Source organism: Bombus vancouverensis, chromosome 15 (genome assembly GCF_051014615.1).
Source record: "Bombus vancouverensis nearcticus chromosome 15, iyBomVanc1_principal, whole genome shotgun sequence".
In the NCBI taxonomy this organism is placed as follows: domain Eukaryota; kingdom Metazoa; phylum Arthropoda; class Insecta; order Hymenoptera; family Apidae; genus Bombus; species Bombus vancouverensis.
In genome coordinates, this window is record NC_134925.1 from 9,375,513 (window position 1) to 9,403,468 (window position 27,956).

At 36.7% G+C, this 27,956-nt stretch overlaps 5 protein-coding genes and 1 long non-coding RNA gene across 8 annotated transcripts; 4 read left to right on the forward strand and 2 right to left on the reverse strand.

Moving 5' to 3' along the window:
- The first annotated feature begins 429 nt into the window (after positions 1-429).
- On the forward strand, positions 430-5,342 carry Trc8 (TRC8 ring finger protein). Of its 3 annotated transcripts, none has more exons than XM_033350121.2 (5): positions 430-722; positions 845-1,071; positions 1,162-1,555; positions 2,100-2,467; positions 2,744-5,342. In XM_033350121.2, the coding sequence occupies exons 3-5, from the start codon at positions 1,276-1,278 to the stop codon at positions 4,076-4,078; spliced, it is 1,983 nt and encodes a 660-aa protein (XP_033206012.1). In that variant the 5' UTR covers positions 430-722; positions 845-1,071; positions 1,162-1,275; the 3' UTR covers positions 4,079-5,342. The 3 variants fall into 3 exon arrangements, with proteins under 3 accessions (XP_033206012.1, XP_033206013.1, XP_076480853.1); XM_033350122.2 differs by having other exon boundaries at positions 1,011-1,071; XM_076624738.1 differs by having other exon boundaries at positions 430-1,071.
- Positions 5,343-5,989: 647 nt separating this feature from the next.
- LOC117166379 (cilia- and flagella-associated protein 61) lies at positions 5,990-17,594 on the forward strand. The gene is given in 21 exon segments (XM_076625082.1): positions 5,990-8,605; positions 8,673-8,807; positions 8,941-9,101; positions 9,167-9,296; positions 9,726-10,064; positions 10,517-11,093; positions 11,438-11,691; positions 11,774-11,990; positions 12,733-12,977; positions 13,045-13,230; positions 13,466-13,663; positions 13,730-13,842; positions 13,907-14,177; positions 14,254-14,271; positions 14,327-14,553; positions 14,642-14,811; positions 15,146-15,526; positions 15,596-15,673; positions 15,756-15,872; positions 15,942-16,007; positions 16,296-17,594. Coding segments are annotated over 21 exon segments (4,251 nt in total). The 5' UTR covers positions 5,990-8,426; the 3' UTR covers positions 16,485-17,594.
- Positions 17,595-18,228: 634 nt separating this feature from the next.
- LOC117166293 (uncharacterized) lies at positions 18,229-21,982 on the forward strand. The gene is made up of 3 exons (XM_033350144.2): positions 18,229-18,363; positions 20,293-20,477; positions 21,146-21,982. Exons 1-3 carry the CDS (start codon positions 18,234-18,236, stop codon positions 21,215-21,217), a joined length of 387 nt encoding a protein of 128 aa, XP_033206035.1. The 5' UTR covers positions 18,229-18,233; the 3' UTR covers positions 21,218-21,982.
- Dhod (dihydroorotate dehydrogenase 2) lies at positions 20,367-23,555 on the reverse strand. The gene is made up of 3 exons (XM_033350137.2): positions 22,939-23,555; positions 22,054-22,869; positions 20,367-20,500 (listed from the first exon to the last, which is right to left on the reverse strand). Exons 1-3 carry the CDS (start codon positions 23,288-23,290, stop codon positions 20,460-20,462), a joined length of 1,209 nt encoding a protein of 402 aa, XP_033206028.2. The 5' UTR covers positions 23,291-23,555; the 3' UTR covers positions 20,367-20,459.
- A 116-nt stretch (positions 23,556-23,671) lies between these two features.
- LOC117166284 (odorant receptor 4-like) lies at positions 23,672-26,803 on the reverse strand. Its single transcript, XM_033350133.2, has 4 exons — positions 25,926-26,803; positions 25,082-25,556; positions 24,188-24,418; positions 23,672-24,086 (listed from the first exon to the last, which is right to left on the reverse strand). The coding sequence occupies exons 1-4, from the start codon at positions 26,061-26,063 to the stop codon at positions 23,746-23,748; spliced, it is 1,185 nt and encodes a 394-aa protein (XP_033206024.2). The 5' UTR covers positions 26,064-26,803; the 3' UTR covers positions 23,672-23,745.
- A 44-nt stretch (positions 26,804-26,847) lies between these two features.
- LOC117166294 (uncharacterized) lies at positions 26,848-27,622 on the forward strand. The gene is made up of 3 exons (XR_013060152.1): positions 26,848-27,001; positions 27,054-27,224; positions 27,545-27,622. It is a non-coding gene; the product is annotated as an uncharacterized LOC117166294 (long non-coding RNA).
- Positions 27,623-27,956: the final 334 nt, after the last annotated feature.

Genomic DNA, 27,956 nt, shown 5'->3' on the forward strand with positions numbered 1-27,956 from the left:
AGCGCTGTGCATAGACATGTAAGTGCCAAAGAGCGACGCAATTTATGGGATGATATATAGCACGTGATTTGGTAGATTAACTTTTGAATGAACGCTATAGTCTTGCACGTATCGTTTACTTTACTTCATAGCTTATCTTGGGAATAATATAATATTACGCGCAATAATGAATTTGAAATGATTATAATTTTCTAAGAAATGTTATGACTTCATTTTATAAATCTTTCAATGATTATACTTTTTATTATTTTAAGGTGTTGACAGTATAACATATATCTGTATGATGATGTGTCTTTAATTACTGAAGCCAAACATTCGCGATACGTATATTTAATGACACACGATAATAATAAATTTATAACGTATTTTCAGACCACATTAAACGTAAACATACATACAGTATATACATACGTATATAGAAAAAGCAATATAGCGCCATCTGATCAAATCGTTCAAATTCTTTGTGCATGTTTCTCTGTAACCTTTAAAGTATATGCGACAGCGTTTTATGTTGAGGAAAATTACGCGTATTTTAAAAACGTAGTTTAGCTTAAATCCCGTCGCTGTCAGATTCACGTATTTTGGTTGTTGTCGACGCGGGTGAACAGCAAAAATTAAGAATTACGGGTAGAAGTGAGTAGGAAGAAAAACATCTTTGACAGAAATTCGAAAACCGAAAATTTGCGTATGTTTGCCTGCTGTTACGATATTCTCGCACGATGGTAAAATCCTATTTGTAATATCTGCAAAACGATTTAGTTTCATTTTATAACCAACAATTTTGGAAAAAGAATAGCCGACAAATTTTTTATTATTTAACCTCCGTTATATGATATTAAAACAGGATCGAGTTCGATACATTGATTCTATAAAAGTTTGAATTTCTGCTACATCTTCGGTATCTAAATCATTCCTTCGTTATTTTCCTTCGTTGATTACTGGCAAATTATAATTCACAATACTTGAACTATCTCGGCTTCGTCGATTTTTGATGACAAAAATTATTCCAGTTATTCGCTAAGACAAGTGTGTTTCGAGAATATGATAACTACAAACTTTACAATTCTGGAGGTAAGCTTACGTGTAATTTAGTGTTAATTGCTTATTGAACACACCAAAACATATTAATTTATTTTTAACATTTTGACATTTTGAATTTAGGTATTGAGCCAACTAAATTAAATAGAATTGCATTGGGAAAATTGGTTTTGCACATCCTAAGAACAAAATATCATCTTTGAAATCTGTATTACAAAAGCAAAAACTTGAGAAACAATGGATACATCTATACGAGAGAAGTTGCACACCTTTGTGGATGCTATAATTAGAGTTCCACCTTTATTTATTATAGATGAACTACTTAGAATTGGACTTGGATTATCTAACGACAATATTGTGCTACATAGTAGTGAAAATGGTTTTAAAATAGCAAAAGTATCAGACAGCATTATGGATTCGATAATACCTGTTTCGTTTATAGATTCATTTGGTTTTGAATACTTTGCTTACAAAATGCATTTAATAATTGCACTAAAATTTCTATGCTGCTGTTTAGGTAAGATATTTACACTACATATGATTTCTATATTTAATTATTAGTAATTTTAATATATTTTTCTGTATGTGTATTTGTTAAAACAAAGTAAAGTATTTAAGATGAAAGCAAAGTATTTGTAAAATTAGTTAAACTAGACTTACTATGTTATATAGATTATAGACTCTCTTCGATGTTATGCATTTCATTTGTGTAACATTTCCTGATTTTATAGTTGTTTATTAGTCAGAAATTGATTGCAGTTTCCTATTAGTCAGAAATTGATTGCAGTTTCCTATTAGTCAGAATATAGTTGAAAAGTAGTGTTTTTGGTAGATAAACTTAAAGCAATGTAGATTATTAGGAGTGTTAAAATGACATATCGATATTCAAAGTAGCAAGGTTAATTCTTGTGGGTCATTGCATTTGTAAAAAGGAGCAAACTTTATACAATTGATAAAGTATTCATAAATCAATACAAACAGAACTAATGATTATTTACATTTTTACTAGAATCAAAATAAAATAAAAATCAGTGGTTGACTGTCAAATATTTACTTTTCAGGATATATTACTGCAATATGTATATTTATGTTATGGACAAAACATCTTATCATTGTATACTTATATTTAATATCAGTAGGAGCAATATTTATATCCTATTGGTCAAATATTAGTACAATGAAAGCTATCATTACATATGTGAGCACACATGAATCAACAACTAGCATACTTGATGATATTTTGTATCTTAACTTGAAATACGTTTTAAATGAAGGACCAGGCTTCCTGATAATCCAGAATTATGTATTACAATGCTTATTAGCTAGTATTTTTTGTTATATTCATCTTGCACCAAAACACCCAGCTCTGCAAAAATTTCTTGTACTGAGTTTTATGGCACCGTCGATTTTGGGCATTTGTCCGCTCCCGGTAAGTTGAATCTAATGTATTTCGATTTAATTTAAATCGTTAATGTATTTTGACGTACTTGGATTTAAAACAATCGCATGTTTTAACATTTTGAAAATAGATTTTTTGCATATGCGTATGTACAGAGTACTTTGATTAACAATAAATTTCTTACAATTTATGTAATAATATGTTACATTATATTTCTCATAGTTTATATTCAGGTATCATAAAACATAAATATTCCATTTTTACATTTGTACGCACGTTATCGAATATACGTACATATTCTTTCAGACGCAAGTGCTCCATCATCTACCAGTGTTCGCAACACTTCTTCCGTTAGCTGTATGTAAATTTACCATTTGGTTTAACGGCGTCACCATGATGAACACAATTTATATGGGTTATCAATATGCGCGTAATTTCATAAGCAACTATGGACTGTCCGCGCTCGTCGAAACCGAATGGATTCGATTGAACATTCCGTGTGTGCTACGCATGTTTTGGATGTTACGCGTGGGAGGACAAATGTTTCAAATCCTTGGAAATCATTATGGCGAAGAGACGTTCACCTACTACATAATGCTTAGAAGTTTATTAGTCAATGGCTGCGAGACTTTGACGGCAGTCTTAGGAATGACTAGCATAATTTCGTTTATTTGTGATTACATCGGTTGTTTCTTTCAATGGGTGCTACTTACAGAAGACGAAGAGGAGAAGAGTATCGGTACCGTATCCGCGATTTTATTTTACGTTCTGGCCCTGCAAACTGGACTAACGAGTTTGGACAGAGAGAAACGTTTGGTCAGACTGTGCCGTAATTTTTGTTTATTGTTTACGGCGGTTCTACATTTCGTGCACAACATCGTCAATCCGTTGTTGATGTCGCTCAGCGCCTCGCATAATCCAGCGCTTCATCGACACATCCGCGCTCTGGCAGTTTGTGTATTTTTAATACTGTTTCCAGTATCATTGCTGGTATTCCTTTGGTCGCACTATACCGTAAGCACTTGGTTACTGGCAGTATCGGTGTTTAGTATCGAAGTAATAGTAAAAGTGTTGGTTTCACTTGCGATCTATTCCCTCTTCCTGATCGATGCTTACCGTAGCGTGTTCTGGGAGCAACTCGACGACTGCGTATATATAATACGATCTTTCGGTAACACCATCGAATTCGCATTCGGTATTGTCCTATTCTTCAACGGCTTTTGGATTTTGGTGTTTGAATCTGGTGGAGCAATTCGTGCCGTCATGATATGCATTCATGCCTACTTTAATATATGGTGTGAGGCGAAAGCCGGATGGAGTGTGTTCATGAAGCGTCGATCAGCTGTTAATAAGATTAATTCCCTTCCGGAAGCAAAGGCGGAACAACTTCGAGTGTTAGATGATGTGTGTGCTATTTGCTATCAGGAAATGCAAAGTGCCAAGATCACGCGCTGCAATCACTACTTCCACAGTGTCTGTTTACGAAAGTGGCTGTACGTCCAGGACCGCTGTCCACTTTGCCACGATGTATTGTACAAAATCGAGAACTCGCAGAACGATAAAGATAACGAGGTAATCGCTGGTGATGAAGAGGCGGAAGCGAACGCTGAAGACTTCTTCGAAGTAAATGAAGACAGGTGAAAAGACGCATAGCTCTAACGTATGCTGATAAACTGTTATGAATCTCAAATTTAAAATCGTGATATCGATCTCTGAAAAATCTTGCCTAAAAAAATTTCGTTTCTTGAAAGTCGCTCAAATTGCAAAACTCTCGTACGAGGTACTTTAAACGTTTCTCGACAAAGATACAATTTGTCGGAGATAATAAAAAATTTTACCGCGAAAAGAGCTCTAAACTATATTATTTTGCGAGCTCTGATTCGTTATCGTTTACGTTTAGCTTATAAAGATATTTCTTACGGTCCCAAACCCTGCTAATTTAGAATGACGAATATTCGCGCGTAGGCAACTTGCTTTTATACTTTTTTTAGCATAAGCTATGTTCAAGCTTCCGTACACTTGTTCTGCTTACTCTTCCATTTTATAAGATTCTACTACTTTACGACGACCATCGACAGATTCCGTTGATTCAAATTAAAAAGCTCGTATCGCTTGTCCATTAGAATAAACGTTCCTAGGTACGATCCAACCGAATTACCATGTATTTTATTCAGTATGCAAAATACTTTACTTCACGGCTCTGTTGTCGAATGGGAGATGATAACACGATCATCGAAAAATCCTTGTAGATATACATATATATATATACACACATATGTATATTTACACGTATGTATACATGTGTTGATATATATTGACAAATACGTCGATATATACATATGTGCGTAGAATAAATATATATGTATCTATATCTACAGTGATATATATATATACATATATATATAAGTACGCGAGATTCCAGATATAAGTTAAACGTACAAGAATCGCTACTCAACCTATTTCTTATGGTTTCAAGATGATGGGATTACGAGATTAACGATTCTTAACATTTTTCGAAGTCGATAGAGGAAAACAATACAACTCTATTCTTTGTAGAACCGTATTAATCGGAGAAATTAGTTTCGGTATGAAATTTACATGTAACAGTTATATATAATATGTGATTTTCTATTTTAAACGCGCGCATTTTACTTCTTCCGAAAAAGAACAATCACTTTGGTGAAGGAAGCAGGGAGTCTTTTTTTCTTTCCATTTTAATTATTTTCTCTGTCGTTTCGATTGAAATTCACAAGCCTCTGTGATAGTAAGATAACGGCGAAAGAAATTATAAGTTTTTTAATTTATTGCAACAAAGCATTATTTACTTCCTATACGATTTAATAATGATCATATGAAGTTTTGTTTGTAAGATCAGAATATGTCTAATAAATGTTATATTTTTAAAGCGTCATCGTCCCTTCAATGCCCCGTTGATGTGTATATCGTTTATATCGTCGCTTTGCGACGGTTCACCTTGTAAAGTATTCTCCGTGCGTTCGTAAAATTAGAGCGATTCTAATGCAAATGATGTAACTAGGCGAAGGTCGCGTTATCATATGTAGCTACCGATCCTGCCAATTTCAGATTTCCTATGATTGTGCTGGATAAGCTCCTAACTTAATCGCAGATGAAACAAGCATCAAAACACTTCGTATACAGAATATCTAACTTTTGTAATTTATGGCGATGATACCGATGACATCGACGATCAGATGTAAGAACATTTTGAAGAAACGAACGATAAAAATGAAACAAGTAAGATAAAGGCAGGAGAGGAAAGCAAGATGTTAAATCGAAGAGAATTTTCCTTTACTTCCTGTTTTCGATTACGACTGGAGTTAGTGGCAAGTATTTACTTACTTTCCCAACCTATGTTCCCCACTCTTCTCCTCAACTTTTTCACGTTGCAGTTGCAGACCGTTGCTTGATCTCCGAAAGTCCGCTACTTGATCTCAGTCTGGTGCGCACCGTCGCTGAGTGAGGGTGTTACTCATTCCCTGGCACGTTCTGAAGTGATACAACGAATCAACAGTAGACGAGCAACGGGTAAGTTAGAATAATTTCTCGTTAAGCTTACAAATTCATACCGGTGCGTGTATATAATCGATGAAGCTTCATATCGAGATCATGTAGCGTGTTCTACATTATTCGTTTCTTCAGCGTTGGTGATATCTTTTTTTCAACATGTTGTGGCGAGAAATATTGTGCGAGCAATTTAGTGACTATTCGCCACTAAACCATCCGTTATTCGAAAATTTATTTAAGGAATTTTTAGTAAGATATGTTGAAGGATTTTAACTAATATATAATCGTATAGAAGTGTTTAAATAACTGTTTATCTGCTGTCCTATTTTGCTTTCACATCTAATATCAGCCAAAGTTCTTTTAGATATCGTTTCTAGCATGTACAGTGAAAAATTTATTTCACATCGCTATAAAACTTGTTAAAAAGAGAATCAGAGTGCAGCGCAGTTTTCAACGTACTCCGCAAATGAAATTCGCATCGACCCAATACCTTCTAGTATAGTCTATCGAACGCGTTAATTAACTTATGATACCTGAGTATAGATAAGCCGACTAATGACGCAACATGTGCTGCGTTTGTGCAAGGTATCGTTAGAGAACGACTAATCACGTCATTCCCAAAATCTTTCGAATGAAAATTCGCGAGATATTCTAACGACAATGACACGGAGCATCCTCGTACCTGTCGCACCAGCGAAACAACTTCGATCCCATTTTTATCGCAGCAGAAATGCAACATTTGCTTCGCTTCGAGAGTTTGCTGGCTAACCGCGAAGAATTGTGGGAACATTGGCGAAGTAAAAGTAAAGCAGCTACGAGTCGCGTTTCGCAAGTGGGAAATTCGTACGGTGGTTGGTCTGACGTAACCCGTTACGAACCGTTGCGCGTTCAATGGTCCATATTGCGCGTTACTTCTCAAACAGAATAAACATCGTCTCCGATGATTTAGCTATGCGTCGAAGTATCTTTCTAAGAGTTTCTTGGTTATATATCAGAGGAACTGGAGACTGATAGGAAAGTGAAAGACATAATATCAGTTTGGTTGAACAAAAAGTCACGATCCTTGGCTTGTGCTTCCGCGTTTCTTGCAGTTATTAATAAAAGCTCGTTCTCTGTACACGACGGGGCGACTGCGAGCCGCCTCTTCTTCGGCAACGGGACGATCTCACGGCCTGTAATCAGTCGGCGGATCTCCCAAGAGCTAATTAGAAACTTACGGAGAAGAGGTTTCTGTCAGCAACGTTGTTCAAGTCAGCGGAAGAAGCCTTTTCCTCTGGTAACGATAACAGATTGTTATGCGCACATACGCTCGTGCTTTTCGTCTACAATTTCATCCGTTCGAGTTAGGTGCAATTACTCTTAACTGCTTTGAACGAACGTTCGCAGTCAGTAGAGGTAGAACAGTCGAATATAGGATATATTTGATGAATTCTCGTAATTCGAATACAGAGTATCTGTGAACGAATTATAGACATCGGAGCCGAAAGTAGGTTCTTTAAAAGAGGAACAGCTTTACTGCCAAAACATTGGAGCCAGGTGCGCGTTTTCGCGCTGCGTATCGTGACACGAAGTTGCATGACGCCACGTCGTTAGCCAGGTATTCGTAAATGCAGCAAGTCCTTGGTAAAGTCTTGAATCGATTGCTTTCCATCGAAGCGATAAGAAAAAATAAATAGCCGGTAGCAAAATAAATCGATTCGATACGATTACTTTGAAGCCTAAAAAGCGAGAGACGCAAGGGAAGACTTTGATATGGCGGAACGGCGGCGAAGGCCAACGAAAAAAAGTGCACCGATGCAGCATACCGTAACGATCGTGTCTGTTATTGTCGATTGCATCGTGGAGCGCGCACGTGCCAGCACCAAGTGCAACGTAAATAGCTTCCGCGATGTGTCTTGCGGCAAACCGCAAGAAGAAAGAAATTCTATCGTTGAAATTGTCAACTAACAGCGCGCAAATCTTTCGATACTTTTTCCTAAGTTTCTTCGATACTTTTAAAGGTGTAGTCTGCAACGTTCCCGCTTCGTTATTTCCGCTTTGAAACAGGCTGACGCTGTTGTGGATGGAGCTTAATACTCGAGAAGAAAACGGAGTAAGAAGGGAACAGCGAAGAGAACGCGAAGCAATTACTTTGCCCCACCGTTTAAATCGTTCGAGGAGTTTCGTTATTACCTTTTTTGCGAGCATTAAAGTCGGTCGCCTCGATGGGCGCATATAGAGAGAGAGTTTCACTTTTCCCACGATTATCTGTCATCCAATGATTTCAGTCGATCGGTTTTTTCCTCAATTATTGGCAGTTGCACCAGCGGCGATTAGTACATACTCATATAAGTGCAAGTGATCGTTTCAACCCTGAAATCAGTCACGCAACATTTACTATAGTATTCTGTAGTTCGATCGGGTATCGAAAGTCCAGCGATAAATTTCGCTTCGCTGAGACTAGCACGGTTATGAAAGAAGAAAAATGTTGAGTATATGGCTGGGCGATCCAGAGGTATATTTCCGCGGAAGGAAAAGTCTGGATGCAGCGACAAAGATTTTCGGTGTCAGACTAATGGAGCACGCCGATCTGCCTAATCTCGAGCAACTCATACGTCCGGAGACGTATGAAATTTTTGGAGACGTGGACCTCGAACGCATCTTGTATTCAATTAACTAGACAATCGTCTGACAATTTCGCAGCATGATAACAGGAAACGTTCGTTTGCAGCGAGGCGAGTTGTCTATCGATGGTGCAGTGTAACGAAAAGTGTGAAATCGTTTCAGGCATATGCCTTTGCAATTATCCGAACGTGCCGTCGGTGACTCCAGATGATTGGCTGACTTGGTTGTACAGATTGTATAAGTAATGGAAACTATTTCTGTCGAACACAAATTTCATTAACCCGTTAAATGCAGCACTGATCATTGTTCGTTTAACGCGAATATTAAAAAGAGAAAGTAAAATGCTCCTCTTATCTACGATTCGTTTGATAAAGGATCGAAGATGTGACAGAAGGAAACGCGATGTTTATACATATCCTCGTCTGGGACAAACGATATACTGGCAACTTCTTCGCAGACCTACTGACAGGACTCTTCGATATCACGTCGTGTTTGCAGCACGTGATTCTCGTGGTTCCTCCTCAGATTATTATACGTGAGTCCAAAGATGGATCTTTCGGTAGACGCGGCTCAAAACCACCGGTGGTTTTAATTTTCCAGCTGCTGCAGACGTGTTCGAACAGCAGATGATCAGGATCCCGCAATACTGTGCCGACAAGCCGTCCGTGCAGTCAATCTACATAACCGAACGTCATCTAAAAAATCCCAGGCTCAAGATTCGACGTGCTGTGTGAGTTGCGTTTCACGCGACTTTCTGAATCGTTTTTTCTATTTATACATGGTGATTCCGATATTGTGCTATAGTTAGGAAGGAGCTGATCCCTCGTACAAAAGTAGGTTGAAAATACACGGTCTTAAATTCAGGTTACAATTGGAGCCCGAATACTACAATTAAAATGAAAAATATTTTTCAGATTGGAGTACCACGTGAACAAATTTTATTTTATATTTTTGACTTACTTTCGCGTAACAAATCGCTTGCTTCCTGAATGTACCACAAGTTTAGGATCACCCTGTATATTGATCAGTTTGTTTACATAGAATTTCCGCGATGGCATGTAGACAAACAATTAGAAATGAACGAGTTCAAGAAGCACTGTAACCTCTGACTCATCGTAATAGCGCACTAAATAGAAACATTTTCTTTCCCACGTAATAGAGAAGAGGATAACGACGACATAGTAGCGATCATCGACGCGGAGTCGAGCCTCGTAAAAGAATTTTATGGAGAATTTTACGTCAGCGAGATGATTCGCAATCCTGACAACTGTCGACGACTGATCGTTTCCGAGGATGACGATGGTTTTGCTACTGGCGTAATGTTTCTCAATAGCAACGTAGATGTAGATACGCTCAATCAGAATTTCGAACTGCGACCGTACAATGGTCTTAGAAAGATCCATGAAAACGACAAATTTCTCCGACAAAGCATGCAGCCTGCCAGCAAGACGTTCTTCTCTATATTTTGGAGAAAGTCTCTCGAGGAATCAACGGAAGAGTTAGTATTTTTTATTATACTTCGTTGTGGGATATATCGAATTTGTAACTTATTCTTTCTGACGACTAATTCTGGAGAATAATAATTTTTGAGAAGTCCTTCTCATTGATATCGACGCACACGTTGCGTCGTCTGAATTAGAAAATATATTATTGCCACTTGATTAAAATTTATAGTTTAATTGCATACCAAGGTAGTAAATACTGCTTTTAATTCTAACGATTAATTCATTAATTTGTACTTTAGTTCAACGTAATTACTTTCACTTGGCTTGCGTATGCTTGTAAACGTAATAGCGTATACATATAGCAATCGTTATTTTGAAATTTAGAAACGCGATAGGAAAGAAATACAACTTTCCAACATCTCTAAATGAGAACTTGAAATCTATTTGTCTTGAGTAGATTTATCTGCCAGATGCATTTATGTCAGACATATTCACACCGCATTAGATTCTCCGAGGGACTTTCACCGGAAGAGAGCATGGAAAGCTTCGAGGACACAGACTCTAGAATTTCTGTAGCTTCCAACGATGAAGCGGCGAAACTGATACCACCTACGAGAAAACTGTTCGATTCATCGATAATGACCTTCGGCAGTGATCTGCAATCGATAGCCGATTACTTCGACACGTATTATCGATCAAAATTGATAACCAACGCGTTCACAGACTCATTATTTACGATACCACGTGAGTTCCCAACGAATTTCGACTTCTTGTTCGATTTTTATTTAAGAGGAACAAAATCAATTGCGACATTTTTTTGCAACAAAGGAAGATCTATCGTTACCTTCGGTGAATCTTTCGGAGACCCAGTATTTGACAAGATCGATGTCCCTTTGCAGCCTGTTTATCACGGCGATGTTAACGCATTCGTTTTGGAAATTTTCGCGATGAAAGATGAAATAAAACGTCGCTGGAGTAGGAACTTCATGGAGGCCGCGTTCGAGTGTTTTCCCGACTTGGATTATTGCGTGATCCTTCTGCCTTTCTCTCATCCTTATTTTCCTCTCCTCCAACATTTTGTGGTATATTACACTTCTTATTGACACATTCGAGACTAACATATTTCAAGAAATTATTCTTGAAGTTATCCTAACGTTATCCGGACAAAAGAAATATAAAGAAGTCATGGGAGTTATATTTAATAGGAGCAATGAATAAATGTAATAGAAGATATAGAACAACTATATTATTGTTGCTAATAATATAAAAACCAAATAACAGTTATCATATGATGAACTGTTTTTAATACAAAAGTTACTAAAATTCAGCGTATTGTTAAATTTTATCTCGCGACTCAACGCCAATTCTCGAATGAATTAACTTAACAAAAATTAGCAATATCTTGACGCTTTTTTAAACGATCCAGCGTGTGCCACTGAAGTGCAACAAGGATTATCCGATGACGCTATACGTAATGCATCGTACTGCTCTTCTGGGTCACATAAAGCTTCGAGAAGCTAAGCTTTCCGATAGAGACGACATACAAGAACTTCTACAGAATATTCCAAAAGCGGAACAAGTTTTAATAGACTTTGACATCGCGATGGACAAACAACCGTCAGAGATGCAGTGTTATGTCTGTCAATGGAAGGACAGGATAGTCGGTGTAGCAATACTTTGGTGAGCTTAGAAGGATGTTGACTGCTTTTTAGAAAATTTTTTACATCTCGATGAACATCAACAACGATATAAATTTCATTAGTGTCGAGAAAGAAGTCACGTATATTAGACGACGTTATCACATAGAAGATTACATCGCAGAGAAAAATATACCTGGCGATGCTTATGGACGTATTCTACATTTCATACTGATGCCAGTTTTCTCCATTCATCTGCCCTTCTTCTTCTGCGAGATCGCTCGTTTTAGTGGCATGATCGTTCTTTATTATCGACTTACAGAAACAGCGTTAAGTGCATTGGTAAAATTCGACGATAAAATTACATTTCCCCTCGAAAGTCTTAGGACACGTCCTACTTTTAATAAAATTTTGGTCAAACTTTTATTATAGCTCATGAATTTTAAATTGCATGTATTTCTTAATATTAATTTCATATTTTAACAGTATCGACAGAGTGTCAAGTTAAATGAATTATTACAACGTTATTCAGCCATGATCTCGTCCAATTTTAGAGCAAATGTAGTAACTTTTCTAAGACTTTCGGGTGGGCAACAAATACAGAGTCGGAAAGAGGATACGCGTTTAGTTTCGTGGCTTGTTGATATTATTTGACTTACCAGGAATAGAATAGTATCATTTGCTTTCCTAAGTATTGCAAATATACGAAGGTATTTGCCACATTTATTTTATTGGTTGAAACTGCTCTCGGTGTTGATCCTTACATAACTGACATCAGCCTGAAAAATTCATCATCGTACTATGGAACATAGTTATAAAAATAGTATAAAATTCTTGCTGAATTATATTTCTTTGCAATTTCTGGCTTTCTAGGCTAGACCTTGTTCTTTAAATACTTAAAAAGGCTACAGATTGATGCACAATCGATGCACAATCTGGAGATCTTGCAGGCCATTCTGTTTCACCTGCTTCCAATTCACATGTTTCCTGTAAATCAAAAAGTGTCAGCACGACATGAGATACAACGCGTAACCACCTTCCTGACTTACCCTGTAGTTCATCCTGAGACGTACTGCTATTTTAGACTCGTACGCATCCTCTGACGATATGCTTGAACACTATGGCTCCCGTGAGGCCTCGTCGAAGAATCGAATACAAGTATCATGGTTTCGAGGAAACTGACGAGCCTATGAAACGAACTGAACGTTTTTCGCTTTTCATGACGTCACCAAGGATCGCATTGATACCAAAACCGATCATCGATTCGAGGGTGGTTGTGGTGGGCGCCTCGGATTGTGCCGTTGCATTCTTAGAACATCTTATTTTTGGGTAAAACTGAATTAAAAACTGAAGGAACTCTAAAGGTGAACGACAAACTCTGTTTTCTTAAATTTAGACAAAGCTTCATACGATTCACGAATATCACTCTGATATCGCCACACGGCTTACCTTTCGAGGACGAAGACGAAACGTGCGCGCATTTGCTACCCTTCAAAGGCCGATATTGTCCGAGGTATCGTCGGCTGATTGGGGCACGTTATCGAATTAGTATTGTATATGGAACAGTGACGTCGATTCAAAGGTATGGAAAAACAGAGAGGAAATAAAAACATCGTAGAGATGCGTTTATGGGAAATTGGAAGGTGCAAATATGTACAGAATGCACGTATTATAATACGCAAACGTATATAAAATGTCGAGTATAACACTCGTTATAGTATCTAATAAGCAAAAAAAGTTTTCTACCTAGATTCCACTTTTCTAATTATCTTCATGAAAATATAAACTTTCATAAACATTCACTATCTACATTACAGTGTTAATGAAATTTCTTCAAATGTTTTCTATAATGACACAAATATTCCCGTGGCCGATTGTATTATGCCTAACAGGAAAGAGAAATACGTAACTGTGATGAATCAAGGAAACATTACATACGATTATCTCATCTTAACCTGTGGAATGCAGTATCAGCGTCCTCAATTTCAAGATGAATTGGACGAGCAGAAAAAAGGGTAAACCAAGAAGATAAAGCTCTAGAAATTAGAACGAATATCAACAATTATTTTTCCCCTGCCTAGAGAATTTTTGCAGCACGAAACACCTTGGAACTGTTTGACGCTCAATGACGATACAGAAGCGGCTATCTGTTTAGAGAAGATCGAAGAGTTGACGAATAAATTGGAACGCGAAAGTTAGTCGTTCGATCAGATTTTACGAAAGAAGAAATCAAACATTAATACACGACATTTTTCTAGGGAAGATTATTTTTTATGGACACAACATCGATTGTTATTGCGCCCTTCAAGGATTGCTCGAATTTGGAGTTAAGGGTTCTTGGATCACACTGATCCAACCGCCATTGCAAAAGTGTACATCCTACGAAAATATCTTCTTCGACGATTGCGAAGTACAAAAAGCACGCGAATTAGATTTGTCTTTCTTTAATCGTTCCAACGACACTCTTCGACTGCACTGTACAACACTGAGCAACTATTCTGTTGCTGATATACAATATTTATACGTTTACTGATACCAACAGCCTTATTCTATTACGAAAAGAATGTTGATCTTTAATTAATATCAGAATATCTTTTAAACCAAGCATTTTTAGAATCTCGATGTAACTTAGTTCTTTTATATAGAAATTTGAAAAACATATTGCTTAATATATAAAGAAACATGTGGCTATCGAAGGTGTACGCAGAAGTGATGAAGTCGATTTCGAAGAATAATATCGAGGTGCTCGTGGGTTGGGAATTGATCGATTGGCACGTAAAAAGTTTGCCACAAGGAAAAATGATAGAAGCGATCGTTATCCGGCTGAGAGGTAAAACCAGAACGTTGGACTGCGACGCCTTTCTAAATTTTCGCGAGAAGACCATCAACATGAGGATATTTTTGGGTGATTGCCAAATTTCTACGTCAACGAAGTTCATAATTCTGTTCACGACCGCTAACTATGATTCACCAATGCGTTCGATCCTTTTCAGCGATCTGTAGGTCTGGACTCATGTTCGACGGCCAGCTGGTCATAGACACGGAATTAAGGACAAACGATCCATCGATCTTTGCGGCTGGTAGCATAACTAAGTATTGTAGAAGATTCTACCTCGAAGCCTGGCAACATATATACTTTAATAGTATAGAGATCGGCGAGAAAGTTAGTAGACCAAAACGTCCTTGCACGATTCATAAATATTGCGGTTTATTGGCTATAAACTTTTCTTTTATGATCTTACGAGTTCTAATGAAAGTTAATATTTCAAAACAGACAAATATGCAGGTAACTGTAACTTTTTCTTCATAATTTCTTAATAACCAAATTGATGGATAGAAACGTCAAATTACTTCCGGATGTAAAGGTTTAACACTGATAATTTGTAACTTGTGATTTGCACAATTTTGCTAATAATATTAATTCAATTCCGCAAGATGATTGAAATTTTTAAATCTGCGAGTCTTTTAGCTTCACAAAGTTCATTAATATCTGATAGCTAGCGAAGATTCTTCGATCGGTCATCGAAAATGAACATCGAGGCAGCGAGACATCGGTCGTGCAGTTGAAAAGCAAGGAAGATCAGCCGATAGTCGTGTTTCGATCACCGAAAATCGTGGCCTGTACTTTACCCGGTGGTTATCGCTACCTTCACGTCGGCAAGTCTGGAAAATCCATGTTACGCAAACCTACGATTCATTACAACGTTTACGTGAGTTTTCATTGTGGTTTCGCTACGTTCCGCGAGGAAATTCGTTTAAGCGATCGTATTTAGGGTCAAGTGCTGATAACAGGCTCGTGTACATCAGAAATTGGCTACTTCCGCATACAACTGAATCGGTTTGACATGATAGAAACAGTAACGTGTTTCAACAAGAAGGTAGAGAGATATATCACTTTGCTTTTTTAATGATTTCAGAGTATGCGTAATAATCCGCCAATATTTTAGGATTTCGAAGTGCGTCATATGGTCGCGTTATACGGAAAGCACGAGAGCTTACTGAACGAGCTTAAAACACGTTTCGAAGTAAATCGTTTTTCGCTTTTCTATGACGTAAAACCGAGAATGAAAGATCTAGAAAATAATTATATCTGTCACCGTGATATAGAAGTCGTTGATCTCGGACTTTTACGCGTACTTCCGGGAACCATGGGCCATGGCGATCTTCTACGATAGATTCGAGTGTCTTCGAGTGGAGAACCGTGCTACGCTCTTGTCGAAAACGGTAAGAGAAACGAACATTGAAAATAATCCATTCGAGAAACGAACGACGAATAAATTTTTCTCGCGATAGGCAATTCCTGGACAATCATTAGTTGACGATTGCGTGCGTGCACTAGTACAATCCAACTGGAATGCGGTGAGTCAAGAATTTATAAGCAGCCTGCGGATTTTTATGCAAATCAGTATTTTTGTATAATTTGTATATCGACGTAGAAGGTCATGTCTTTCCTTATCTTTCATACTATATAAGTTCCAGCAAATTGAAAGTTAAAGTGAAAGTATCATTTAGATTAATCATTTCATTTCACCACGCCCCTCTAATACCTTTTTTCGCATAATGACAGAAGGATACGCAGTCTATTTATGAGATAAAAAGTTTGATTTTTCGTTTCGGATCGTGTCAAATGTCGCGTAATCTTCTTAGATACAAGACGACGATCGTCAGACCATCCAATCGAGATTCGCTGGCTCGGTGTATCAGCAGGAAATAGAGGAAAATTTGCTAGATCTGCTACAGTTTTCCGAAGAAGACTTGCCTGTTTACTGCACTCCTGAAAAATTCCGTGAATTATACGCGGACATTGAAAACAGTCCACTGTACACTGATTTGTAACTAAAGAGACTCGTAAAGATATTTGAACAGATATAGAAACCTTCTATAAATATATTATCTGCATTGCACAAAACATTCAAACATTTTATTAATACTATGTAATGACACGACTGTCGTGATCGTATTGGTAAAGTTTGAAATAAGATGGACGACTATAAGCGGATTCGATTCGTTGATTAAAATTTCGTTCGACGGAAAAGAATTCATTATAAACAAAGTTTTACCACGTTTATAAAAATATTCTACGGCAAACGTTCAGATACTTTCATGTATCACCGTAAATGGGTGATCCTATCACAGCTAATTTCCATTTCACGCTTTCTCGAACGAACAGCAGCCTTTTTCTTCGACACGTAAAACGCGTTTTCGAATCACGCGTGACGCCCGCCAAAACCACAAACACGTTACAGATCGATGAATAGACGCTTCTGATTTTAAGATCGCCTTTTCAATCGGAAACTGTCCTCGATTGCTTCGTCCGTGCCTGTTTACTTGGCATGCTATCCAATCTGTGGGTCAAGTTTAACATTCCAAAGAGCTGCTCCATAAACATACAGCTCAAGGCATTTACTCGCCACCTACGCACCATGAAACGACAAATACGCGTTACAGAAATGTCACGGCACGCCTTTTAAACGCGAAATTGTCTCTCCGGTTGCTTATCAGCCTGTGCGGATCGCGGATCCTCGACTTACTCTCTTTGGAGAACAGGATCGCCTAATCTAAAAGAGAAAGTACATTTGAGGCCTGACTTTAGCAGTGTTCGACCTGTAACACTTACACGTGACAAACGATAGTGATACATTCTGTGTATCTAGGTACACTGTTCGAAACAATTAGCGAGTTGCTAGTATAAACAGTTTTATTGCGTCAATCGAACAAACAGAATTACGCAGGAATCCAATACTGTCATCCTTAATTAAAATGTTCTGTCAAGAATCTCTTCATTTTTCAAGATAGGTACGTTGAAATATTTGGAATCCGTCAAATAAAATTGTATTATGTAGAGCATTACGAAATAATGATTCGGCATTTGAAATCGAACGAGCACGAAACTTCACTGAATAAGTTACGAACAAATGATTTAAAAAATAATTATCTCTTTATTCTACAGATTTTTTGCATTGCTAATATAAAAATTAAATTTTAGCTTTTGTACAGTAAATGTCATAAAAGAGGTTGATAAGTTAGTTGTATATTTACTGTCTTTATATCGAAGTTGCAAAAACTTTTGTCGATTTACGAGGAATTTCTTTTCTTGGCGGGTTTATGTTCTTCATAGTTGGAAAATAGAAACCTGAAACAGTCATTAGAAAAATGTACACATTCAAGCAACGTATATAAAAATCAAAGTGTGACATGGAAAATGATTCTCTACCTATTTCGAGCTGTTGTGCTACCGTGGCAAAATGGCGATTTAAATATAGAATAACGAGATGTTTTATCAATTACATGGCGCGAACAAGCGGCCAAATGCTTTACAGCTTAATGGACCAGTGATTCAGAACCAGAACCGGAAGCAGAATCGTATAATTAAATATTTTGGCAAGGAACTTTGTCGAGGCTTCCGTTAGGTTCGTGCATCCTATCAAGGTTATTCCTTTCCTACGTGTACGCATTGATTAACATTTTTATATCGCTACGCGAGCAAAATCAGTTGCGACAAAAGGAGGTAGAAATCAGTCGCGCGAGAACCGTGCGCAGGGACGTTTGATCTTCTATCGGTTAGGACGACATCCATTCGCGAAGATGAGCGTACCTAAGTCGCTTCAGTCTTACTTTTACGAAAGGAAGTGCTATTTGTGCGAGAAACACACGGTTTATCCGGACCACGACGATGCTAAGAAATCGACGCACAGAGTGAGATTCAGCGAGCCCAGTAAGTGGTCAAACATTTTTGTCCAATGTAAACGAGTTCTTCTTTTTTCATTTTATCTTATTTATTTATAATCGCAGCCACTTCTGAGAGTTATTAGTAGATTGCGGATTTTTATGCATTCATAAGAAACTGGAAAGTGCAAAATTACAAAGAATGCACATTGTAATTTCTGTAATACTTGATAGGTAAGAGCACTTACCTGGTAGTACCGAGGTTCTACCTTTTTTAATTATATTCCCAAAATAGATGAATTACATACTTATCATTTATCATTATTACATAGGCTTGTCAAATATTATATTAGAGTAGCCTGCAATTGGGTAATCATAGATACGTATAATATTTACATTGTTATAATGAGCATATTATGTGCAACAGATGTTAATTACCAGGTAGACTGTTGCCTCGCTACGTCTGGATTGGTTGAAGAAAACTTATGTCATTTAGGAACTTTAAGAGATGTTTCCTTTATTACTTCCTTCTTATTTATCGTCGATGTAAAGTTGCTTGGGACTTTCGACAATCAATTAATATTGATTAGTTTCACAGTGATTCTTGTGCTGTCAAATATCACATTTCTTCGAAGCTTCTTTCGTACTTAGATGGACGTGGGTAGAGTTTGTGTGTCTTATTAAACAGCAGATGATAAAAATTGTGGTTGAATAATGTTTGTATATATTACATATAGATATATTTATTTATTTACTTATATCTACACGATTGTCACATATCTAGCGACGAGCGTTATTTTGTTCGCTACATTTGCGACTCTGTTACCCTCTATTCGCTAATACTACGATACGCGCGTAAAAATATCGCTCGTTTGCATGGAACTTATCATCAAAGAATTCGCAAAGTCTCCCAGAAGGAATATTACGAGGAAAGATACAACAAAAAGCGATTAAAACGTCGTCAGAGAAGAAACAGTAGTTATTCTCGTTCCTATGTAATCTGGTTTTGAAATGTATCCAAAAGCACGGAGTCCCTGACGTTGGGTCAATGTCACGCTATTCTCGTTGCTCGTTTTACTCCCCAACACGTGGACTTCGCAGCTGTTAAATCTCGTGGTAACAAGATTTCTCTGAATTTAGCCAGAGACTATGTTGTTCCGTCGACTTTTTAAGCTTTTTAGTCTGTCAACCAAAAAAGAATTAACTTGTCACACCAGTTGGTCAAGTTCTTGGACATAATACATATGTATGTAGCTCTTTTATTTGTGGATTTTCTATCTTCTTAAGCGTCGTTACATTTTTCTTAACCCGTAAATCGCGCTATTCTTTAAATTTCTGGCGTAATAATTAGAGATAATATAGGAAACGCGAGAAATTGGTCATTTTCACCACTCTGGTTCTAGCGTTTATTATAGTAGTTTCTGCTTAAAGGTCGCCTTGTTAAAACAGGCTAATATGGAATTAATGCGCGTTAAGCGATTCGCGTGTTCTTGCACCATAATAGCGTGACAGATACAAAACAACAGACGCATGTTTATGTAATACCAGTGTTATTATACAACTATTACGATTACCACACCTTCGTAATATAACTGGCGAATTAATGATAATGCGAGACGCAGTTATGTAACGAAAATCGATTTACCCAGTGGTCGGTTCTCTTTTAAACCGAGGAACAAATTTATATATCATATTATTAATTGAAAGGTCAGTTATCGAAAGAACTGAGAATATTTATACAGATTCATTAGGATGCGGATAAAATTACTTTATTTGATTAATAGTTTAAGGTGTATCAGCGCGTGTGTTCTCTTCACCATAAAAGGGAATATTCAAGACCTACAAATATATTCACGATGCGTCGCGCTGATTCACGCGTCTTTTGTCGCGATAATTGTCACAATTTTTCTCTTAACAGCCTTACCTCGACAGCCTTGTGTTTAAACGCTTGCGAATGGACGACTTTTTTTCTTTACAGGCAAGATGTTAAGATCAGCTTCGCCACAATATCCCAGCAGAGCATCCGATGCTCGAGTGATCCGTCTGACAGCGGATCAAGAAGCTGTCCTCCAAGAACAGTTCAATAGATGGCCCAGGGCACCTCATGCGGCGGATATCGTCCTTTTGGCAGCCGAAACTGGACTCTCAGAATCCGACGTTGAGGTTCTTACAGTTCTTTATTCCTTCTAAGAAAGAAATACAATAGAGGTTCAGAGGAAAACTTGATAAATCTCACATAATTTCTATTCACATGCAAACTACACCAAAAATTGTGATATATAAACTAATGACTAGACTGCGGATTTTTACGTATTTATGCAAAATTTGAAGATGCAAAAATGTGCAAAATGCATATAACATGCAAAAATATAAGATACACCTATAAGAAAAAACTTACTGTAATCTTTAATAAGTAGAAAGTCCATACATGCATATATTTATATAAAAATCCGTGATCCCCTAGTAATAGGTTTAATAATCTTTGATGTTGAAGTAACATTAAAATCAAACAGAAAAAGAAAAGAAAAGAAAGAATACAGTAGAATTTCTTTATACGAGTATTCTGATACATATTGAAACTTTATTATTGAAACTTACTATGTAGAATATTTGTTATTAACAGGGCTTTTTCTACGATAATTCTTAAATATTGAAGCAGATAAATAATTTTCTTTGTCTCTAATTAATTAATAAATAAATTTCAATATAAAAAAAATTCTATCATTTGGACATCTTTCTCTCTAGTAATTTAGATATAAGAAGCTCTATTGTGTTTTGATAATATTGTTAAACAAGAAAAATCATGGCTAAAGATTTAATATTTCTTCTAGGCTTGGTATGCTATCCGATTAGCCCAGTGGAGGAAAGAACAGGGCCTGGGAGGAAATCTTGGTTTACATTAACGTTTAATATCGAGACATCTCGTATGTTATCTTAACTGTGTACCTGAAAATGTAATACGTATAAGGATTGCCGATCAACCTGACAACGATCTATTCTTTATCGATCTTCCGTTGCTTCTAGCTTAGTGGTTATGCTCGCGTAGATTTCATTAATTTAGAGCTACACGACTTATGTTTATATTAATTGTGATCGTGTAGCAAAGTTAGAGCGAATCGTTAGAAACAATGGTACTAAACATTGATTTTAAGGAGTAACTGTGAGTAAAAAGATGTATATTAGAACAATATTCGTAGTTACTGTAATAATTTAATCATTTTATCATTATTTATTCCGATTTTAAAGTACACGAATATTAAAATGTTCGAATGAAAAACTATTTCCAAGTGGCTCGACATTTTTTAATCATAAATATGTCATGCAAAGAAGACATTACCAGTGAGTATTAATCATAGCATACGTAAGACCTGAACACAGGTCGCAAAACAAAATATATTAGTTGTAACGTATCAGGTACAACAGACGTATTTTAATGCTTTTAAATAGATGTACTAAATAATTGTACAAAAAACATAAATTAAAATGAAAATGTTTGTATAACTCAGTTACTTAAATAAATGTTACACAAAGAAGCGATGAAAAAAGATAGCATGCCGTGTATCATAGATGTTGTTTTATTGTCAATATCATGTATCAGGATATACATGATTTTCAAAATAGGAACTGTAACAATTAAACATTAAAAAAATAATATTGTTTGCATAAAATATACATATTTTTAATATACTAATCTAACATTACAAAACTAACAAGTTACAAAGTTAAACTATTCATCTACCATTCGCATCTTTTCCAATTGCATCTTTAATAGACTGTAGACCATCTTTTTTGAGTATATCATCCAATTCTCGTTTAATTTTTCCAATAATTGGTGGCCCTCGATACGTAAACGACGTATAGACTTGTACCAAAGAAGCGCCAGCTTTGATCTTGTTATAAGCATCCTCTCCAGTAAATATTCCACCAACTCCAATAATAGGAATGGTACCTTTCGTTCGTTTGTACATATCCGAAATCATTGCTGTAGACATGTCAGCCAAAGGAGCTCCACTAAGCCCTCCAGTTTCTTCTTTAAGGGGACTCACTAAATTATTTCGTGTAACTGTTGTATTACACAATATCAAGCCATCCACACTCGATGATTGTTGAAGTATTACATCCGCGATATCCTGTTTCTCAGAATCAGATAAATCTGGAGCCAACTTCAACAGCAATGGTTGTTTGCATTGTATGGATTGTCTGACATTGTTTATTTTTATTAACAAGTCTTCCAACTCTTTTTTATTCTGCAACGTTCTTAATCCAGGAGTATTAGGACTAGATATGTTAATTACAAAGTAATCTGCCACATCTGCGAATTTCTTTATTCCATCTATATAATCTTGTGCAGCGTTGTCCGATGTTTTATTTTTACCTAAATTAACTCCAACAATACCATCAAAATTCTGATTCTTCTTCAGTCTTTGCAAGCGTTCCCAAACCACTTCATGACCTTCGCTATTGAAACCATATCGGTTGACAACTGCATTGTCTTCTGACAACCTGAATACTCTTGGTCTTAAGTTGCCAGCCTGTGGTTTTGGTGTAACTGATCCTTTTAATAAAAATTTCAATATAATATAGATCAATTGCGAATCGTTAATAACATATGAATAGTATTTACCTATTTCTACAAAGCTAAATCCTATTTTGTGCAAACCCTCTATCGCTTCTCCTTGTTTGTCAAAACCAGCTGCCATTCCTAACGGATTCTTAAATTTCATGCCCCAAACATCAACAGTTAAGGAAGCAGGATCATTTGTATCTTTTGCAGATAAAAGACCCCATTTCAAGATCTTCACTGCTGTATTGTGTGCAACTTCAGGATTTACAAACCTTGCAAGCGGCATGATAAATCTGTTATAAAACTTCTCATCGCCCTGGTAAATGCAAAAGCCACCATAAAACATAGTTGCAGTGGCAGTCACTTGTAAAAGTGACTTTAATTTTTGTTTGTTATTCAGGCGGTGTGACATTTTACAAAAGAAATAATTCTTTTACATAAATGCACCTTCCTGTTGTATAAAAACATTTAACCCTTCTTTTGAGGTTAATACTATCTGATCATTTAATCAATATACGGTCAATCCATTATAAAACGATATCGTAACGCTATCTCACGTTGAATCATATAATCATCTAAAACCATCTAATAATTAAATTACATTCTATATTTAAATTTATGTATATTTCAAATGTTTTCAACACGTGATCACAGAATGACATAAACTATCCAGAACCATCTGTCGGCGACTGCACGAATTATTGATTATAAAGAACCACTGAAACGATTTACTGCGCATACTCGATCAATTTGATTTCGAGAATTTAAAATGAATATTGAATCATCAAAAATATAATATTAAATACTTTATTGTGCTTTGCTATAATAATATAGCTTCGTAGAAGTACATATATATTACACAAGATCTCAAGTAGTTACCATCACCCGAAGAACTGAAAGATACGACATAGAAGTTTTTATAATACTCATATATGTTTCCATATTGACTACGAAGAACTTTCCAGCTTTCAAGAAAACTGGATCTTGAGTTCTCATAATGACATAGATAATATCTTTTGCCACACATTTCGGTATATCGTACCAGCTACAGAAATACACCGAGTTACCGACGCCTTCCATCTGACGCTTTAAGTATTCGCCCACGTAGCTGTATGCAAATAATTGCAGCAGTAGCGTGCTCGATACTATAAATGACTTTATCGTCATGACGATGTTTCCAACGCTCAGAGCGATAATAAATTGAAGTCCTAAAAACAGATGCAAATCATTATAATAAAGTAATTAAATTTAAATAAACTTATGTCATTGTGCTTCGCGTCATTTTATCGAGTGAGGTAAGAATGTTTACCGCTTGTACAAATAAGTATACAACTCGTGAATAGTTGCACAATCAAGATAGAGCTGATGGTCTCGCTCAGCATTTTGGCTAACTTCAGCAAGTAAATATGCCTCTTGGTTAATGAGATGAAATGTTCCATTGCTTTTTCGTTCTCGTTGTTCAACCTATTGAACTCAAGCCTCAGAATTTCTACCTGCCCGCACAGGTGAAAAATGATACCGAAGAACAACGAATCGCTCCCTAATTCACATTTCAATATAAATAAATGAATTTTTTGACCTACTATGAGCACGTATTGATATTTTAGGCCATTCAGATCCCAGACTAATCAATTCCATTCTGCTTCAAATTTTTAATATCATCGCTCAAAACGAATAGTCGATGTTCTACATTTTAACAACAAAAATTACAGGCCGGATAGTGTTATAATCGTTTTTAGAGTTACTCATTTATCGTTTTAATCGTTTTAAACACTACTTTCGTAGTTGATTTTTTTTAACACTATTTTGAACGTACATTAAATGAATATTAATCCACATGCCAAACACACGCTACGTACACACGAGGTTCAAGTTCAATAGTAAAATTTTTTCACCATATACTTTGATTTGATCTAATGTGCCATATCTATATGTATAAGTGAAGTGGCGTAAAATTCGTACATCAAGTTTTAGGGGATTATTGTAAGGGATCACTTATATGAAAATTATTCATTTCAGATCATGTGTCCCTCGAAATCATCGTCCAATACTTCCTTTTTCTATCGCCATAAGCAAAGGAATTGTAATTGCAAATTACCTTTCGACAACTTATGCTCGAACTTCGTCTCTACATCTCAATTTATGAACTTGATTAGCATGGCTTCTGATATTGACCGATTCGTATAACAGGACGATTAATTACCTATATTTCCAGTACTCAGGAATAGCAGCATCAAGTACTCGACGATAAAAACAATGAAATGCAAATTATCCGGCATTTTTATAACTGCCATTACATTTTCGGAAGGTAAAGGATACTCCGTTATACTTTCCTCCGTTACGTTAACTATATCTTTCTCTTCCTCTTCAGCCAGCATAGGCACAGTTATGAAAAGAATCGAGCTGAAATACGCGAAACATATCACACTGGCACTGGCCACTCTGGCCATATAAGCGTGTTTTCGCATTATCAGTCGCTTCTCTTCGTCTCGCAATTCCATATAATCCTCAACCGCGGACGTAAAATTTGAGATAAGGGCAGCAGGCCGAATACGAAACTGTATAATCTTTGACGCTGCCAAACTGCCGCAGGTAATAAGTACTAGTCCATCCAAATTTTTCTCGGCGTCGCTGTTGTCTAAGTACATCTCCGATTGCACGACCGTTACCATTAGTAGCTGCAAAAGAACGACAATCTTCAAACGCGTCAAATGCAGCTGTTCGGAAACCGTACTGATTAAGTGTACAAATTGGGAGATAAAAAAATCAATAAAGTTGGAAACATTGGCTATTTCAATCTATCTTTGAATTCTCTATTGTTTACACAATTTCTTTGCTCTAAATTTCTCTAAAATGTTCTAATTCTAATTTATAGAAATATTTATTTCTCAAGAAAAAAATTTCTCTCTTTGTGTATACTATGATATATAAAATTTAACTTCATATAACTCTAGAACTAGTTTCACCTATTTGTCCACTCATGCTTGTTCTCGTATGGATAACACACATGTTAACTTTGCAACAGAATAATAGCGTGAGTTTCATACCAAGAAAAAAGTCGCTATTGTGGCACGTATAGCGGAAAAGACATTGTAGTCTTGAAGAGGCCAGGTACCTACAGGCCATGACAAGATCTTCAACGGAGTCATCGCGTAAGCGAAGTCCTTACTCGTCGACGTTTTCATCCTGACTGGACGAAGATTGACAAATAACTCCACGCAATCGTGAATACCTTCTCTTTCCTTCTTCGCACATGTTTACGAATTGTGTTTTTATTTCTCGGTTTATCTTTTATTCTATTGTAATTGCTCTATTATCCACCGTCCAGTAAGTTACCACTTCTGCTGCATTTCCATGAAAATTGTAGTGAGAAAGTGGAGTTACTTCGTAGATGAATACTTTATTATTGTTCTTCTGTGCGGGTAATACCGCGGTTTCCGTCGAATAGCACCATTCGTTTTAAAAATTGATCTGTATTTGTAGACAATATCCAACTTATACGATAAATTCTTAAGAAGATCATGCGTTTCGAAAATTGGAATGTTATCAAAGAATATTCAACTTTCACAGCTAAATATCAGAATAGGGTTCCAGCGATATGTAAGCGATAAGGAAACGGGAAGAACGAAGATCTATTTTCTTATAACAAGAAGATACCCTTTTTTTTTATAAGGAAAGTAGAAAAACTGAAACGAGTAAATTGCAATCGATTATTTTCAACTCAAACGATGGGACGATTGCAATCAGTTTGTCTTAAAAGTGCACTCTGGAAAATTTCTTATTTATTCACACATACTGATCCGAGTCGTTGTACACTCATGTATAATAATATATAGCAAGTTTCGTGCGCAAGTATGTTTATGAAAGTTTGAGTCATAGGTTAGAGAAAACTTCGTTCTTCCTCATCGAATTACAATAATAGCGCCTGTGCGATACTATCAATGCATGTCGAAAGGAATACATATCACTCGTGATCAAATGGTCTTCATGTGCCTCGCGTTACTTTCAAAACGGACAAATAAGAAGTCTGGTGTCTGTCTTTCTGATTTCTTTGAAAGTGAACATATTCATCGAGAAGAATTTCTCTTCTGTCACGTGGTATAACAAGCTCCCATGATTCATTGTCAGTATCTTGCGAAGTGTCCTCTCGAGGTTGATACCACGGCGAATTGCAGACGGCTTGCACGATATCTTCCGATCGAGTCTCGGCTGCGTCGTCAGCGTAAGCGTGAAGCTACAGCTGTATGAGCAACGTCATCATCAGGACGACGCCTTTCAATGCACTGCCTACGTTGTCACTCGTGTTCAGACAGACCAGCAGCAAGAAATCTGCTTTCGTAATCAAGGTAATACATCGTTTATACGTGAACATATTTTTATATGAAATTCACTTCATACTCTTCGTAAATACACACTCACATAACTCTTTGCAATTTTGCAATTTTCTATACAATATATGAACAAAAGTTTGCCTTTTGAATTATGTTTGTTTTCGTGTATCTGCCATTTTCATTTCCTTGGTACAAGTGTTATATCTTGATCGTCAACAGTTCTTGCGTTAAAGGTGAACTGGATTATCATATATAGTCCTATAAAATTACATCATCATAAACATCATTAAACATCATTAAACATCAGCTTAAAACCACATCAGTTACATACGCAGATTCATCGAACAGTGGAAGTATGTCGCAATCGTAACAACTCTCTCACCATGTTAGCTCCCCGATTCGCGTGATCCTCCTGAAGAATCGGTGACGGAGTGGGTGGTGAGTGGGGCCCCACTACGTAAGGATGCGTGCTCGTCGATCCCCACTGGATACTATTCGAGAGAATTGAATGCGATCCACAATGCCGGCATTGCACGTCTGGAAGCGATACCGACAGCAGCACTGTGTATACGTAGTTACACGCAGATCAAGCATCTGTCAAACGAAACACGGTACGTAGACGGGAATTTGTAACCGACTTGGTACGGAAATCAAACCGCCTTTCGTGTCCACGCTACGTACGTATCTCAAACCAAAGTATTACGGGTATAAACCGCACAGCAAACCACCGTACAAATAACCGCCGTG

Excerpts from the sequence above, each read along its gene's own strand:
- Trc8 (XM_076624738.1), top strand. The coding sequence starts at position 1,276 with ATGGATACATCTATACGAGAGAAGTTGCACACCTTTGTGGATGCTATA. Across the intron at positions 1,556-2,099 it reads ATTTCTATGCTGCTGTTTAG|GATATATTACTGCAATATGT; the intron begins GTAAGATATTTA and ends TTTACTTTTCAG. Across the intron at positions 2,468-2,743 it reads TGGGCATTTGTCCGCTCCCG|ACGCAAGTGCTCCATCATCT; the intron begins GTAAGTTGAATC and ends ATATTCTTTCAG.
- LOC117166293 (XM_033350144.2), top strand. The coding sequence starts at position 18,234 with ATGAGCGTACCTAAGTCGCTTCAGTCTTACTTTTACGAAAGGAAGTGC. Across the intron at positions 18,364-20,292 it reads AGTGAGATTCAGCGAGCCCA|GCAAGATGTTAAGATCAGCT; the intron begins GTAAGTGGTCAA and ends TTTTCTTTACAG. Across the intron at positions 20,478-21,145 it reads TCTCAGAATCCGACGTTGAG|GCTTGGTATGCTATCCGATT; the intron begins GTTCTTACAGTT and ends TATTTCTTCTAG.
- Dhod (XM_033350137.2), bottom strand. The coding sequence starts at position 23,290 with ATGTCACACCGCCTGAATAACAAACAAAAATTAAAGTCACTTTTACAA. Across the intron at positions 22,870-22,938 it reads ATTTAGCTTTGTAGAAATAG|GATCAGTTACACCAAAACCA; the intron begins GTAAATACTATT and ends TTTTATTAAAAG. Across the intron at positions 20,501-22,053 it reads AATTGGAAAAGATGCGAATG|AAGGAATAAAGAACTGTAAG; the intron begins GTAGATGAATAG and ends TTTCTTTCTTAG.
- LOC117166284 (XM_033350133.2), bottom strand. The coding sequence starts at position 26,063 with ATGAAAACGTCGACGAGTAAGGACTTCGCTTACGCGATGACTCCGTTG. Across the intron at positions 25,557-25,925 it reads CAATAGCGACTTTTTTCTTG|CTACTAATGGTAACGGTCGT; the intron begins GTATGAAACTCA and ends GTTCTTTTGCAG. Across the intron at positions 24,087-24,187 it reads TATACTTATTTGTACAAGCG|GACTTCAATTTATTATCGCT; the intron begins GTAAACATTCTT and ends ATCTGTTTTTAG.